This window comes from Megascapheus bottae, chromosome 19, assembly GCF_031878675.1.
Source record: "Megascapheus bottae isolate mThoBot1 chromosome 19, mThoBot2.hap1, whole genome shotgun sequence".
NCBI classification, from domain to species: domain Eukaryota; kingdom Metazoa; phylum Chordata; class Mammalia; order Rodentia; family Geomyidae; genus Megascapheus; species Megascapheus bottae.
This window is the reverse complement of record NC_143527.1, coordinates 46166359-46182791: the sequence shown is the minus strand read 5'-3', so window position 1 is coordinate 46182791 and position 16433 is coordinate 46166359. Positions and strand designations below refer to the sequence as shown.

The window sequence follows — 16433 nt, the reverse complement described above, 5'->3', positions numbered from 1 at the left end:
CTACCACTTGAGTCACAGCACCACTTCCACCTTCTTTCTATGTATGTGGTACTGAGGAATCGAACCCTGTTCTTCGTGCATGCTTAGGCAAGCACTCTACCACTAGACCAAACTCCTATCCCTGCTTCAGTTTTATCCATGGAGAAATAGATTCAGATGTAAGAACTGGACTAAAAGTAGGTCCTTCCAAGAATCACTAAGGGGAAGGAAATGAAGAAAATGAGAGAGAGAGAGAGAGAGAGAGAGAGAGAGAGAGAGAGAGAGAGAGAGAGAGAGAGAGAGAGACAGAGAGAGAGACAGAGAGACAGAGAGAGAGAGCGACAGAGAGAGAGAGAGACAGAGACAGACAGAAGCATTTCAGCTGTCCACTCTGGATGACCATTAACAACATTTTGACCATGTTGTGCAACGGCTAAATCAGTAGCCGAAGCACTAAATTCTAAAAATTGGCCATGGGTCAAACAAGACCGCCCAACCTCGTACCAATCTGTTGGAGTCATAGCCATGGTTTTGAGTCTACGGACCAATGCAGTGGTGTAATTGGCAGAAGGACCGTACTGTTGAGTTGAAGCCATAAGATCCTTTAAGGTCTTATAAGAAACGGGTTCAAGAACCCTTTGTCTAGTGATGGAATTTTCAAAAACAGGGAAAGCAGAGGCTAGGCGGGACCAAGTACTAGCCCTGATAAGGGTGTTGGTTTTAACTGGGGCGTAGGGAGGCGGGGCGGAAGGGACAGGGCGAAGGGTTCCCTGGTCACTCCCTGTGCCCAATCCTCCCCAGGGGCCATATCTATCTGTCTCATATGCAGCAGCCTGCTCTTCTAGCTCCTCCGAGTTTATCTCTAACAGGGACCCTTCCCTTTCGTCTGCCGCATTATTACTCGCCTCCTCATCCTGTTCCTGTAAAGTTAAGGCTGAAAATTGGTTGTCATCTTGAAATTCTTTTAAAGATGGATAGAGGGAGCCCTTGGGCTCCTCCTGTTTCTTCCTTTTTCCTTTTCTCTCCTGCACTATCTTTTGTGAGGACTGTGGTTCCTCCATTTTTGCTATTTCCTTTTTTATTTTTATATTTTTATGATCCCCTTTATCTTTTTTTCTGGGCCCTTTTAACTCTCCTTCCGTATATGAGGACTCTGAAAGACTATCCTGGTGCTTAATCAAAGTCTTTCTCCCTTCCTTAATAAGGTCAGCGTTTTTTCCTTCCTCTAAGCAAGTGCGCACCATCCTCCACATAGGCAAGGTAGCACCGGAAACCTCTCCTTTATCCTGTGCTCTATCCAGATCTCGACCTAATTTATCCCAACAAATGAGTGAGAGGTCCCCGGAAACCGCGAACCACGGGGCATGTGTCTCTATTATCTGTTAAGATCTTATTTATTGTACCGCGAGAAATCTTAAGACCACGTTGTTTAAGAAGGGTCTGTAAGGGAGCACAGAAATCGCTGGTACGGCATGCACTTCCTGAAGAGTTACCCATACTGATGTTACTCTTAGAGGGCTAACCTAAGCGGGTGAAACAAAGCGAAAGACCGAGTTATCTACCCTGGTTTTACTTTCACTTGGACCGAGAAGCTCTCTAGTATTCTGGTCCTTCACACCCAAGCGCTGGGAAACAAACAATAAGAAACACAAACCACAGAGGAAGAACGATAATAAGCACCCAAACAGGAACTTCCCAGAAGAACAACATACCTAAGAAGGAGTCCTCTTCACATGTCAAGTTCTGGATCCTCTTCAGCCCCTCCGCAGGTCCCGGGTTTCGGCACCAGTTGCGGGGATCGACGCCCCTGTCCAGCAGGGAAGAACGACCACCACATGAGGATCCTTCTTGTATCACGCTTTATTGAAGACCAACTTGCTTGAGGGGAGAGCTGAAGCGGAGGGGCCCTGGGCAGCGAAAGCAGCGGTTTTTATAGCCCTAAGGGACACTGGGCTCTTTCTCATTGGCTGCCCTGTTGCCAAGGCAACTTTAATGCTCGGAATTGGTCAGACCGTGGCTGTTATATAACGGTTATATATAACTGATGAGGTTATATAACGGTTTTGAACGGTGGCAGCCGCTTTGGCTCCCCACATGCAGGAATGCAGAGTCCTCAGGAACTCTTCTCCTCCCTCCATGCCATCCTCTCTGCTCTGCACAGCAGAGCCATCCAGCGCCTGGACAGCACATGGCAAGAGGTCTCCAGGTGGGTCCTTCTCTCCACAGAAGCTGTGCACACACAGGGACTAGCCAGCTTCACCACCAGCCCCAGAGCCAAGCCTGTATGACCTGGGCTGCTAGCCAGGAAAACAGGGACAGTGCCTGCATTATGCCTGTTCAGGCACCGGCAAATGTTCAGTGCAATGTCTCACTGAAGCTGGACAGAGACCCAGAGGAGCTGTCCAGGATTTCTGTGGTAATTCTACATTTCTGTCCAAAGGAAATCCAAGCACAGTTGTCTAATACAACTGGGCTGGACTCCACTGGGACATGAAGAAGAAATTGCTTCCAGCTCCTGGGTCCTTGGGAGCTTCATACAATCATTTGAAAACCTCCTGTTCAGGCAACTTGCAGGCCTGGCTCTAAAAGAAAACCAAGCCTTTCTCCCTTCTCTCTCACTTTCCCATTTGTCACTTCTCTCTGTCCCTCCTACAGAGACAGCATGCAGATATACCAGAAACTGTCAGAGATCGTTTCTCCTTCGTGCTCTTACTTCCGGACCAAAGTGCTACTCTTTCAGGTAGAGAGAAAGGGGTCAGAAAGAACAGGGCTAAGAAGGCAAAAGTGGGATCCAGTTCCAAAAAGAAATGCTTTCCCGTTTTTTTTTCTCTCCATTCTGGATCTTGAACTCAGGGCATGGCTGTTGTCCACCGTTTTTAATACTCAGTGCTCTTCATTTTCAGTCCCAAGCCCACTCCACGTTTGGAGTTGATTGTAATTCACAGACTCAGTGACTGTGGTTTGAACTGGGATCCTCCGATCTCAGGCTCTTGAGTGCCTGGTATGTAAGTCAGCTGCACTGCTCAGGAGTGAGTTGCTCTGCCATGGGATATTTCAGAGCTGTCCTTAGAGCCAAACAGACATAGCACACACTTGGTTTGGATCTTAACATTCAGAGCCAGGATGTCTACCTGAAGGAACTGGGTCTCTCTGTTCTCCCTAGAGCAGATGCTGCTCACCGCCATACAAACACAGAGAAGGACTAGACAGGGGAACTGAAGGTGGCTGGGGGTTTTCTTGACAAGGGAGGCCAGGCACTGCTCACTCAGCCCTGAAATCTCAGCTGGACATGACTGCGAGCCCTAACCTCGACACTCAACCATGAAACCCCGCAAGTGAACTAGTCGCTCCGATAGAGACACCCACACAAATCAAGAAAGGAAAAGATGTATCTACCTCTACATTCCAACATACTGAGCTCCTTCACACACGATTCCAGAAGCCTCAGTGGGAAGGGCTACAGACTGGACTCCTCAATGCCTTGACCCGCTTGTCCACTACAGTATATCTGGGGAACTCCCCACCCAGATGCATAGAGAAAGATTTCTGCCAGGACACAGACACATAGGGAAGAGCTTTGTGGGAAAGAAACTTTCTCATGATTCAGAGCCCCTCCCCTAGGTGAGGAAATCCAGAAATTTTTTTTTAGGAAGTTAGCTGAAAGTCCATAATCCTCTCCCTCCTGGACTATTCTACCCTCCGGCCCATGACAATTATGGGAGCACTCACTGACTGCACCCTGCTCACAGAGTTAGAGTGTCTCTTCTATGATTGCCTACAGTGAAGTGGACAGGCCACCATCCCTTCCTATTCCTCGGTCCTCTCCTCTCACCTATGAAGAGTGAGGAATTTGGATGATTGATGAGACAATGAGGAGAAAGAAATTTCCAGGAGTCCAGAGAAGGCATTGGCACAGAGACTCAGGGCAGCACCAACAGTGGGAGAAACCACTGGACCCCATAGTGCCCAGAGGAAAGGTATGTATTTGCAGAGTTTGCGGATGAGGAAGCAGGCAGAGAGAGGCCAGTTCACAGCATGGCATCCCTCAGATCTGCTGAGGCAGAGACTTAACCAGAACAGAGCAGCAGGTGGCACTAGCTTTGGCACCATCCATGCTCAGGTCAGGGACAAAGGTTCAGTGGACACATGTCTCAGGAGTTCTGCTCTCCATTGTGACAGGAGCCTGGTGACTTTGCCCCCAAGGAGAAGAAGGCCAAGAGAGGCCAGAGGCAGGCTGAGGACATGGTGAGTGACTGTGTCCTGAACGCACCAAGAGTGCCTGTAAGAGAAGAGAAGAGAGGTCTGCTTGCTCATCTTACCTCTTGTTCCCCTGCCTGAAATAACTCCATACACGTGGGATTTGATTCTTATAATCCCTTGTCCTGAGTGGCTGCCAGAGACAAAGGAGGAGGAGAAGCCAGAGCATGGCAAAGCCTGTGTGGCAGGTGGCCTTCAGAGGCTCCTTAACTTGGGGAGGTGTCAATGCCACCCTTATACTGTTTATTATCCCAAGTGCAGAGAAGGGGCTCTAATAGATTGGCCAGAACATGTGACTCTGATAAGAAAGGCCCTGTGAGGATGGAGGCTGTCTGGGGAGGCCTGCAATGGGGTCCTAGGCCATGGCACATCAACCCATGCAATTCCACAGGTTCACATCAAGGGCACCGTGCCCTACCTGAAAACTTTCCTGGGAGACTTCCAAATGATCGACACGGCCTTTAGGGACTTCCTGGATGTGAGTAGTCTGGGCATCACTGAGCTGCTGCGGTTGGGACAGAAAGTCTCCTGCTTTGTGCTGAGTTCTGGCACAGTGAAGAGTTTCTTAAGATAACACTGCATCCATCTTAAGAAGGGACATCCAGAGCTGCTGGGATAGGGAGCTAGGGCACATAGCACAACTGGGACTCAAGTCCCTCTGGGCACAGTGGGCAGTTGGGATCAGTGGAAAACAAAGGACAGGCCAAGCAAGCACCAGTGAGTCCGGCTCAGCTGAGCCCTCAGTCACCCCATGTCCTCAGAAGGTTTGGACAAGATGATCCCAGAACCTCTTTGGAGATGTGTCCAGGTCCCATCTAGGACTTGGTTCACAGGCACGTGTAGATGCCCTCGGTCCCATGGAAGAGGACCAGCCCCTGACAGGGAGGACTGAAGGGAGGAAGGGTGGGGTTCTCCTCACACTGTTCTCTGCCTTCTAGGAGGGAGTCATCCATTTTCAGAAATTGAGAAAGGTGAGTTTCAGGTGCCCTCCTGGCTGGATGGGGACCAGCAGCAGAGTCAGCTGCAGTCACCATGACCGGTAGGGAAATTTGGTTCAGAGTGCAGATCTTTCCTGACGACAGGGTGGGGATGTGAAGTGGGAGAGGAGAGCTTTCTGTGAATGAGTGTGGACACAGTTGTGAGAGCCACAGCACCCTGATGCACTGAGGCTTCCCAGAGCAAAGCCTGGTGAATGCTCTTCCCCTGGGCATCACAGCACAGCCCTCCACTCACTCATGCTCTCCCTGGCCAGGAATATGCAATCATGGAGCAACTGAAGCAGCTACAGGCAAGCTGCAGCTATGAACACATCACCCCAGACGAGAAGTTTCTAGGCTGGTTCAGAGACCTGGAGCGGCTCAGCGAGGAGGCCAGGTGAGCTGGGAGGCACTAGCACAGGGAGAGTCGCCTGTCACTGGGATGTGGTGCCAGCCTGAGTGTCACATGTCTGGACTTGAGGACTTACACTCCCTAGGGCCAGTGACCAGGTGGGTGGCAGGCTCAGAATTGAAGCAGAATCTGGGAGGTCCCATGCTTCAACTTGGTCAGCTCACCTCACACCCCTTGCCGAGTTATGACCTGTCATGTACACTGGAGCCTCCGGGACAGAATGACACTGCAAGCCCTCCGACCAAGAAGCGCTTCAGCATCTGGAAGGCCTGGAAGAAGTAAGGACCTGGCCACTGATGGGCAAGAACCAGGGAAGATGATGGGATGGGTGTGGGAATGAGACAGGCTGTGGATGAGACATTTCCATTGAGAAGCCAAGTCTGGCACTCAGTTCTCTGGGGTGTCTGCCCCTCAGCTTACACTGAGTTCTGTCTCTGTGATTCATCCATCACATAAGGGAATGGGAAAATGTTAACTGACCCAGATCATGGAGTGGAGATTCAGGTCCCCAGTGTTTGAGGTCGAGGGTCTTGTGTGTGTCCTGAGAGAAGTTCCTTCAGTAAGCTGACCCCTCTCTAAAGCCACCAGACCCAGAGTGCTGCAATTAGTACCAGTGGCGGCTCCCAGTTGAAGTGGATGGACCAGGACAAGAGTGGCCCTGAGATGAGCAGCACAAACACCACTGCAGTGCAGTCAGACAGCAATGTGCAGTCAGCTCCCTCCTCCAGCTCCTACCCAGAGCTCATCACGAGCATCTCACAAACATCCTCAGGAGACCCGAAAAAGGTGACTTCCTGTCTTGCCCATAGTCCTCTTTCCACTGCCTGAGAGGAAAGCCCTAGACCTGGTTGGAAACCTGGACTTCTCCTGATGTTGCTGTCATCCACAGGTCCAGGGATCCTCCTCCCAGTCCACTGGGGTGACCAGCTTGGCCTCTGCCAGCCAATCCTCACCCACAGACACCAGCACAATGGACACCAATTCAGCCAACACTCACAGCGGCACCTCAGGGCAGAGTAGTGGCAGCTCCTCCGTGCCTCCCCATCTCAGGCTGGGAGACTCGTGTGTCATCAGGGTGGTGCTGCCTGTGGAAAACAGACGTCTATGCAGAAGCATTGAGGTGAGTTGGGCGGCTGCATTTCCTTCTGCTCTTCTGACCTAAAAAAGAGGGAGGGAAAATGATGCCCAGTCCCCAGGCAAGAATAGATCCTCAGGCAGGGTCAGTGAGGAGTCCCGAGAGGAAGCATGCGGACACAGATTGGGGAAATCCTAGGCTCTGGAGGGCATAGTTTAGATACTTCACTTTCCCCAGGAAACAACCTAAAGGCTGGTGTTTGATCACAAGATTAGTAGTGAATGAACACGATTGCCAGTTGAGACTGTTTACTGTCTCACAGACAATCCTCGCACATTACTTAGCAGGCTCTTCTGACAATCACATCTGGGTTGGAGGACAGCAAGACATAGGGATCCTATGTTCTGGGAAGATGAGGAATGTCTAAGGCAGGGTGCTGCAGATGATGGAGCTAGAAGATCTGCTCACAAGTAAACTCCTCACAGGAGAGAGAGATGTCTGCTCTTCTAGCTACTCAACTGGGCAGATGACATTCAGAGCCCCTCCTTCCTCATGCTGGGTCTGGTGTCTGCATCTGGTTCAGTCCTCTCACCAACAGGAAGGAGAATGGGTGTCATGAGCAGTCATCTGGGGAGGCAACGACTTCCTCTCTCCTGGACTCTCAGTGTTAGTGGAGTTGATCAAGGCTCCACGGGGTGTCGTTCATCACTGCATCCTCCAACTCACCCCAGACCTGGCTAGGAGCAGGCACTGGGCACTTGGCTGGCTCCTCCCTTGCCTGGGGTTTCTGGAGTTTATTGTGTATTCCACTAAATCTCAGGGGCCCAAAATTGGAAAGCAGATCCAGGAAGAGCTGGTAAACTCTACTAAGAATACTAAATAACCAACTTCAATGCATGGACTCCTCTTCAGGAAGGAAGGGTTAAAACACACCCATGACACCCCATGGCATTTCTCATGTTTAACACTGAGATGGTTCCACCGAAGTCCTGGATACATACTTCAGGGAGGGACCCCTGGTACCCAGTTCTCAGGGCCTGTTTCCTGATCCAACCCAGGTGACCAACCAGGAGAAGACCCGAGATGTCATCGTGAAAGCTATGAAGAAATTCCAGGTGCGTGGATACAAGCCAGAAGACTTAGAGCTGGTGCAGATCATCACACAGGATCAAAGTGAGTCCTAAAACAATAGCTAGGACAGGCAAATAAGTAAGTTGGCAGGGGCCCAGGAGTTTGGACCGGTGGTAGAGAGCCGTCTAGAATGCAAGAACATCAGAGTTCGATTCCTTGGAAATATATGCATAGGCAAAACAAAAAAAAAAAAGAAAAAAAGCCAGAAGTGGTTCTGTTAGAACTCTAGCCTTCAGAAAGCCCCAAGGCAGTACTCAGGCCCTGACTTCAGCCCCAAGGTCTAGCAAAAAAAGAAGAAGTTTGGCAGGAGAGAGTGTCCTCACCCACCAACCCCTCCATCAGGGTATGGCAGCATAAGGGCAGGCCCAAGCCAGCCCTGGTTGCTGCACAGCTATTGCCCTCATGGACATGCTTGTTCTTGCCCTGTCTGAGGAGGAAGTAGCCAGTGCAGAGACCATCCGTGAGGACTGGAGACAATACAGCTCATAGGACAGAATGGCTGGCTTGCTCACCAGAACGGACTTTGTCATTCTCCAATGTAAACACATGGCTTCAGAAAATACCTGACACTTGAGTGTCACTCAGTTGTAACGTGTGTGCCGAGAATTCCCACACCATTAAAACTATGCCTCCAAACATTACTCACCCTATATCATGGACTAATGCAAGCCCTGAAAGAGCTAATGAGAACTCATGGGCAACTTCCCAATATTCTCTACCTATGTGTTTTTCTTCCAAATGCGTTAGAAGCCAGGTGCCTAGGACTCAGCCTACAAACCCAGTTCATTAGGAGGCTCACCTGAGGCTCTAGGTTGGAGGTCAGCCTCGGTTAGAAGTCTCTGATTCTCTTTCTTCTATCAACCACAGTAAAAGCAGGAAAAATCATATGGCGCCAGTGGCACAACACTTATCTTGAACAAACAGGTCAGGGGGAGAACCGAGTCACTGAGTTAGATAAGTGAGCCAAAAGTTGACTTACTCATAAAAGATATAAGTTGAAAAGCTAGCCAAAAGTTTAGGTAGATGAGACAGAGACAGAGAGACAGGGATAGGGACAGAGACTGAAGTAGCCAAAGAGACAGGGACAGGCTGGGAATTTGGCTTAGTGGTGGAGTCCTTGTCTAGCATGCACTAAGACCTGGGTTTGATTCCTCAGTACCACATATACATAGAAAAAAGCCAGAAATGGTGCTGAGGCTCAAGTGATAGAGCTCTAGCCTTGAGACAGCCCAAGGACAGTGGTCAGGCCCTGAGTTCAAGGACCCGGACCGGCAAGAAAAAAGACAGAGACAGATTCACAGATGGTAAGAGGATTCAGACTCATGTAAGACTCATGTATACCTGGAACACAAATGGTAATGAGCCACAGTGGTGTTGCTGTCTTGTCTTTGCAATGAGGTGCAGAATCTGTCCAGTTCTTTGTGGAGTTGATCAGCATTGATGACAGATTACAAGTTCCATGCAGGATGTGTTCTGAATTCCTTCCTACCTCTGGGACCATTCCCACTATGCTGGCAGCATGGGGTTTTCCCTCTCACAGCATGGGGTTTTCCTCTCACAAAGAGTGCAGGACAGAGGAGCCTGGGGAGAAATTGAAGGCCAAAGGCAGGACTTACAGTCTACTTGGGGCACATGGTCTTAGAGGACCCTGGAACTCACTGCAAGAAGCCTGAATTAGGCCTTGCTTTTTGTGGTCCTGAGGGTCCATGTTTGTAGGACAATCTTAGGAGAGCTGGTTTGCACACTGCAAAGCCTGTTGTGTCTGTGATGCTGATAAGGCAGCAGTGAGGTCAGAACGGGATTAGCTTGTGCCTCCTTCACCCTGACCTGGCAGGACCTGAAGTCCAAAGTTGTCCTCTGAGAAAGGAGTTTTCCGCAGTTCTTTCTCATGCAGGAATCAGAGATTGGAGGCATTTGGGGTCCTAACCCACAGTTGATCTCTAAGTGCATGGGAATGGCAGTGGTCTCAGCCCCAGGTTGGACAGCTAAGGTTTGTGTCCCTCTTCCACCAGAGCTGAGGATTCCTGATGATGCCAACGTTTTCTATGCCTTGAAGACTATGGACGTCTACCATGTGGTGCTGCGGAAGTACACCTTCCCCCGGAGGACACCTGCCAAGCAGAGATCCAGCTTCAGCCTCTTCCACAGGAAGAGGAGGGGAAGCAAGGCTTAAGGAGAGCTCCACGTGCGCATGCCTCCCTGGGTCCTACTGACCATGATGACTTGAGTGGCCCTGGCCACCCTGCACCTTCTTTTACTCCAGCCCAGGATACCCACACTCCACCTACAAAACCACCCTGCTGTGCCCAGGCTACTTGCATTAGCCAAACTCCCCTCCCCTCCTTGGACTCCCTGAGTGCCTCGGGCACCCTGTGCCATCACAGGACAACTGTACCCACCACACTATCACCTGACATTTTGGACTCTATTACAGGTCATCACCACTTGTGCACTTGGCTCTTCCACTCCCAAAATCGTAGTTCTGTTCTTCAAAGATTCACCAAAGGACAATTCCCCACCCTCAGCCTTTCTAATCTTTGTTAGGCTACACCAAAATCCAAGCCTCTGCCATGAGGCTTGATTGAGACTCATCAAGTGATGGAAACCACACACTGCAGAGCTGTGGTGTGGAGGAAAATGCCTCAGAACTCATTCTTACATACACATGCAGACTCATTGGCCCATTATTCGCGTCAAGGTCATGCAAACACCATTTCACAGAGCAGTACCACAGACATTGGAGACCACTGAAGATTGGAATTTCAAGAAGCATGGGCCCTTGCTCTGTATATGATTTATTTACAATGAATATTTGTGTACATGCCAGAAAGTAAAAATACTAATGGGACTGGAGGGGTTTTTTAGAAAGTTAAGTTAGATTTGAATGTTCACATTTAATTACAGTTCTTGTTCTCTGCTCTGGTTCTTGTGCTTTTCTTCTTTTATCTCTATGTTACAGAGACAGTCTTCCATCTGACAGGATGGAAGATATTTATAACAAAATTTAAATACACATCAGACTGTTTAACCAATTTACCATCTATTACTTTGGGGTTTGTTCTGAAAAACACCAGCTCCTGCTCAGTATTTAACTCAGGCAGATGGACTCTGAACAAAGGCTTATCCAATTTCCCTGAAACAGATGTAAATCATCAGTCCAAACTCCTATCCCTGCTTCAGTTTTATCCATGGAGAAATAGATTCAGATGTAAGAACTGGACTAAAAGTAGGTCCTTCCAAAAATCGCTAAGGGGAAGGAAATGAAGAAAATGAGAGAGAGAGAAAGAGAGAGAGAGAGAGAGAGAGAGAGAGAGAGAGAGAGAGAGAGAGAGAGAGAGAGAGAGAGAGAGATAGGCAGACAGAGACAGAGAGAATTATTCTGGGACATATCTCAGAGTTGACCCATTAGAGGAGTAAGGAAGCTCGGATATTTTATGTAATAGCTCATATTCATTATTGTTTAAGGGCTGTCCTGGAGCATTAATGCCTAAGGGACTTCCAGATTGCCCCTTATGTAGGCTGAGCATGCTACTATGGGTAAAAAAAAATGTCCACAGGCAAAGAGTGACAGTAATTGGCAGAAAGAAGCAGCCACTTGTCCATAGGGAAATGACATGAAGAAGACATGTGGAGGGATGGCAACCGTGTTGGTTCACAAATAACTCAATTAGAGCATTCCTGTAAGAGGGTGCAAAAGCAGTGACTCTCCATGCAAGGGTCATGTGTGGAGTGAGGCACTAGTTACTCAGTTAAGTTAAAATCAGCTGAATTGAGGCATTATAATGACTGTATTGCTAGCTACCTGGGAGGTGGACTTTGGGAGAATGGTAGCTTGCAGCTATTCTGAGTATGTAGGTTTATGAGACCTCTTCTTTAATACATAGCTGACTGTGGAGACTTCTGCCTATCATCTTAGCACACGAGGCTAAGATGGAGAGGTTTGTGATTCCAGGACACTCTAGGCACATGGTAAGCAGGTTAGGCCCATGGTCCGTTTGCTCTCTGGAATACTTGTTCAACTCTGCTAGCCTGGAGTTAGCTGGAGATGACATGGATAATGAGTGCTTATGGCTTTGCTCCAATAACAATGTATTTGCAACAATAATAATAAAACAAGGTTGTGGGTAGATTTGGTCTGTAGGCCATTGTTTTTCACTGCTGATCTAGATAGGAGTTTTCGAAGTAGAAGTCCACTCAACACTTCTTTCTTTTCCTTAGTTAAAAACAATTCTTACTTTTATCTGGGTCACTGTATAACTACATACAGCTAAACTCTGATCAATCAAGTGGGAATATTTAGTGACAAATTCTGGAAAAAGATTTAAGAGAGAACAGGCAGGATAGATAAGGCCTTTGCCATCTTCCTATCTGGCTGCCTGTAACTCTGATCTGATGGTCGTGATGACGAGGGTGATCACCAATAGGAACGGTAATTAAGAACCCCAAGGGAGGCCACCCCTCTCGTGGCCCTTTCATTCCCTGCAATATGCTCCTCATCTACCCTGAGACAAGCTGGCCAACAGACATCCCAACTGGAGCCAAAAGGAAACAAAAAAAAGAAAGGGAAGGCAAGCAATTTCCTTCCAAGGACTTGTCCCAGAGGTTGTGAATGTTTCGATGACATTCTGTTGGAGGAAACGTAGTCACCTGGTCACATCTAGCTTCAGGAGAGGCTGAAATATTGGCACGGGCTGGGAAGCCAGGTGCCCACCTAGTTCTCATGCTACTATGAAGAATTAATGATGCTTTAAAAAAAAGAATTAGGGATGTTTAAATTTTATTTCCACACAAGGGACACACACACACACACACACACACACACACACACACACACACACACACACACCAGGTCAAATCTGATATGCAATGAAGACAGCTCTGTCTACTACCATTTTACAACATAGCTGTGCAAACAATTTTAAAGATCCATGCTTGCTCCACGAAAGAGTATCTTAGTCAAACTACGTATGTGTCCATTCTAAAAGGTTCCTGCCCCGGCTATGCAGCTTTTCTGTCATTAGATACAGAAAAACAGAGTCTGTGGATAGTAATAAACTGGATGTTTAAAAATGGAGAAAATAGAAAACCTACTCTGAAGTGTAGCTGTGACCTAATATTTGAGCTCCAACTAATATGAATATAAATTGATCAAATGTCAAAGGAAATATGAGAACCCTTGGGTGCCTGAAAGTTTGGTTTAAAAAAATCCTCTCATCTGTTTTTATTATTCCCTTTGACCAACATATCAATGACACCTTAGTAGAGGATACAGGATAAACAGAGCCAAACATGCATGAACTGGGAAAAATGAAGACATGAGAAAAGCCACTTAGAGCATTTAATAGACAATACAACGTAAGGCAGGCACCAGTGCCTCACACATGTAATCCTTCCTAAGCAGGAAGCTGTGATATGAGGACTGCAGTTCGAAGCTAGCCAAGGATAAGGAAAGCCTATGAGACTCAGTTCCATGCCTTCTGCCCCCAACACCATTTTTTCTATTCTCCTGGCATCTCCCTGACTTCCTGGAAATGGCTTACTCATGTTTGTGCTCATTCATGCCCTGTCTCGTCTTTGTAATTTGACTGGCTGCCCTTTCCCCAGAGGGCATCCAGAAACTGACTGGCCTTTGGCATCTGTTCAGCTGAAATTCAGCTGAGAACTTTCCAGATGCAGCATTACCACTATCCTCTCTAGAAAGCTGTCATTTGGTGCTGGCAACACCTCAGGTCAGCTGTCCCGTGGCCTGCTTCTCAGCCGTTCCACTTTACTGGAGACCCAGGAACAGTAAAATGAAACCAGGAATCACTTCATCCCTTGCAGAACAGGTATTGGTCACCATTGGCCTCTGATCAGGATCTCAGATGCTCCAAGCATTGAATTGCAAGGACCCAGTGTAGTCTAACCCTTAACGTGAGGGCAGAGAGAGGACACTGTGCTGCAAGCCAGCAGAAGGCAGAGCCAGGTGCAGAAATCCCGGGAGCTTCAGTACTTACTTACAGGTACTTGTTTACCTTACTGCAATGCAATGAATCATCTAGATGAGGTAGGTGGCCTACTGCTCAGTTGTCCTCTAGCTTCATTAGCCTTTACAACCCCATTCTCCTGTTCCATGAGAGATGACAAATCAATGTTATTAACTGAAACTCTAAATTCCAGTATATATAAATACACTGAAGTCAAGAATGTGGTGTAACTAAATTTGTATTTCTGCTGAGAAATGTTATCCACCTTCCTTTACCTCTGATAGCCCTGTTTTCTGGTGACCTCTCAACCTCAAACCAGGGTATAATTCCCTGCAGCCTCTGAAAGCTTCCTGTTCCATAACTCATTCTCACCTGGAGAAGAGGGCTGAGGAGCTCATTTATAATGTGGTTAATAACAAGTCTTAATCCAGGCACACTGGTGGCTCATGCCTGGAATTCTACCTCCTCAGGAGTCTGAGATCTGAGAAGCAGGATTCAAAGTCAGTCTGGATAGAAAAGTTCATGAGATTCTTAGCTCCAATTAAAAACCCAGGAGAACCATGACATGAGAAAGGGTATCAATATTTGTGAAGTAATGTACCCTCTATCTGGTGAATATAATGTAACCCTTCTATTAATTACAATAAAAATATCTGAAAAAAAAACAGGAGAAGAGGACTGCCTTAGTTGTTAGGACCCTAGCATTTGGGTGAAAAAAAAAACTAAGGAAAACTGTTCTGACCCTGAGTAAGCCCCAAGATTGCCACATACACACACCCCAAAATAGTAGTAATTCCTTATATATCATCATTAAAATGATGCTTCCAACAACTGCAAGTCATCCAGTGAAGGACATTCTCATGAGACAAGAAAGGACCCACCACCACTTAGTTTACCACACTGCTAAGGGTCACCAAGAAACACATTTGTACCCCCTCTCTGAAGGCCTGAGACTGGAAAGACCATTAGCATTCACCAGTGACTAATGTGAGGAACACACACACATACACACAGATTTAATTCTGGCCTCTTTAATAATGGTGGAAGAGCTGCTCTGCCAGCTCTGTAACTACAGGGATTTTCCAGGAAGAACCAGATAATAGAGTTCACCCACAGAGCTCACAAAGCTATCCTGGCTGCACAGCTTTGGAACTGAAAATGCTACAATCTCATCCCCAGGGTCTCCAATTTCCTGCTCCTCCCACGCTAGTCTTCCACCCACCACCACTCACACACCATACCATCTCACACTCCACAGGTTCCAGTCTCAGTAAATAGGCTTGAACTATCAAAGGGAATTGAAGATGGGCAGGTACAGGAAATTTGAGTCATGTTGGAGTGATACCCTTTTGTTAACATGGCTACCTGTATCAAGTCAGTGGCAGAGCATCCAGAATACCCTTGATTTGGTCTGTAGAGGCCAGCAATATTATTGCAGAAGGATCAACCCTCAACTACATGGAAATCTTTCTGAAATGTTTCTAAGAAAAAGGTGAGCTGAATGACAGGGATGTTCTGATGCACCTCTCTTTCATCGTACTATGTATTGTAGGTCATTAGGGGAAAGTGTTTCCTTCCTTCATTCATTCATAAAGTGTGAGCAAGGAATGACATCATCCCATCTGTAAGGAAATGGAAAGACTTGGAAAAAAATCATATTAAGTGAAGTAAGTCAGACCCAAAGAAAAATAAGCTCCATGGTTTCCCTCAGTTGTAACAATTAGACAGGCTTTCAAAGACTTAAAGAGAGTCTTCTCTGAAGAAGAAACAAAAATGGCCTAGAGACACAGGAAGAAATGCTCGACATCTCTGATCATAAAAGAAATGCAAATCAAAACATCTCTAAGATTCCACCTCACTCCAGTTAGAATGGCCAGGATCAAGAAAACTAATAACAACAGATGCTGGAGGGGATATGGCCAGGAGGGATCACTACTACACTGTTGGTGGGAGTGGAAAGCAGTATGGCAGTTCCTCAAAAGACTAAACATAGAGCTCCCCTATAACCCAGCAATCCCAGTACTTGGCATTTACCCAACCATCCAGAAACAAGGGCATACTAAATCCAATAGCACAATGATGTTCATTGCAGCAGTATTTACCGTAGCAAAGATATGGAACCAACCCAGATATCCCTCAGTTGATGAGTAGCTCAACAAGATGTGGTATTTATGCACAATGGAATTCTATGCTGCTGTCAGAAAGAACGACATCGACCCATTTGTAAGGAAATGGAAAGACTTAGAAAAAATCCCATTAAGTGAAGTAAGCCAGACACCAAGGAACACAGGCCCAATAGTCTCCCTCATTTGTCATAATCAGTAGAAACATTGGGCTCTCCTAGCAGAGATTTAAAATAGAACAAAATGTAGAGACACTAGGCCAAATCTATATTGGAGAAAAGGATTGTATAACATTGGCATTACTGCTGATGAAACATAACGCGACTGGCACACGACATTGTGCCTGGGCCCAGGACCACAGTGCACATATGACACAACAGGGCAAATAAGCCACACTCTGCAGTCTCTGGAGACATGGGTGCCAGTGGGAGGTGTGTGTCACTGATTCTCACAGTGTACCCCTCTGTAGGGAATGTTGGTTGTGGGGGAGACTGGGCCTGTGTAGGGACATAA

The 16433-nt window shown here is 47.4% G+C and overlaps 3 protein-coding genes and 1 pseudogene across 3 annotated transcripts in view; 2 read left to right on the top strand and 2 right to left on the bottom strand.

Moving 5' to 3' along the window:
* Window positions 1-16433, bottom strand: part of LOC150049955 (proteasomal ubiquitin receptor ADRM1 pseudogene) — a 166359-nt pseudogene that overhangs the window by 51105 nt on the left and 98821 nt on the right.
* The window catches only part of LOC150049956 (uncharacterized), a 110682-nt gene that overhangs the window by 487 nt on the left and 93762 nt on the right, over window positions 1-16433 (bottom strand). The window contains exon 4 of the mRNA XM_090353503.1: window positions 1692-1786. Within this exon, the coding sequence (XP_090209629.1) occupies window positions 1692-1786 (95 nt within the window). The remainder of the gene's footprint in view (window positions 1-1691; window positions 1787-16433) is intronic.
* On the top strand, window positions 5201-6453 carry LOC150049962 (ral guanine nucleotide dissociation stimulator-like). Its single transcript, XM_090353613.1, has 3 exons — window positions 5201-5610; window positions 5808-5903; window positions 6207-6453. Exons 1-3 carry the CDS (start codon window positions 5429-5431, stop codon window positions 6451-6453), a joined length of 525 nt encoding a protein of 174 aa, XP_090209739.1. The 5' UTR covers window positions 5201-5428.
* Window positions 6519-10748, top strand: LOC150049961 (ral guanine nucleotide dissociation stimulator-like). The gene is made up of 3 exons (XM_090353504.1): window positions 6519-6745; window positions 7759-7873; window positions 9844-10748. Exons 1-3 carry the CDS (start codon window positions 6596-6598, stop codon window positions 10002-10004), a joined length of 426 nt encoding a protein of 141 aa, XP_090209630.1. The 5' UTR covers window positions 6519-6595; the 3' UTR covers window positions 10005-10748.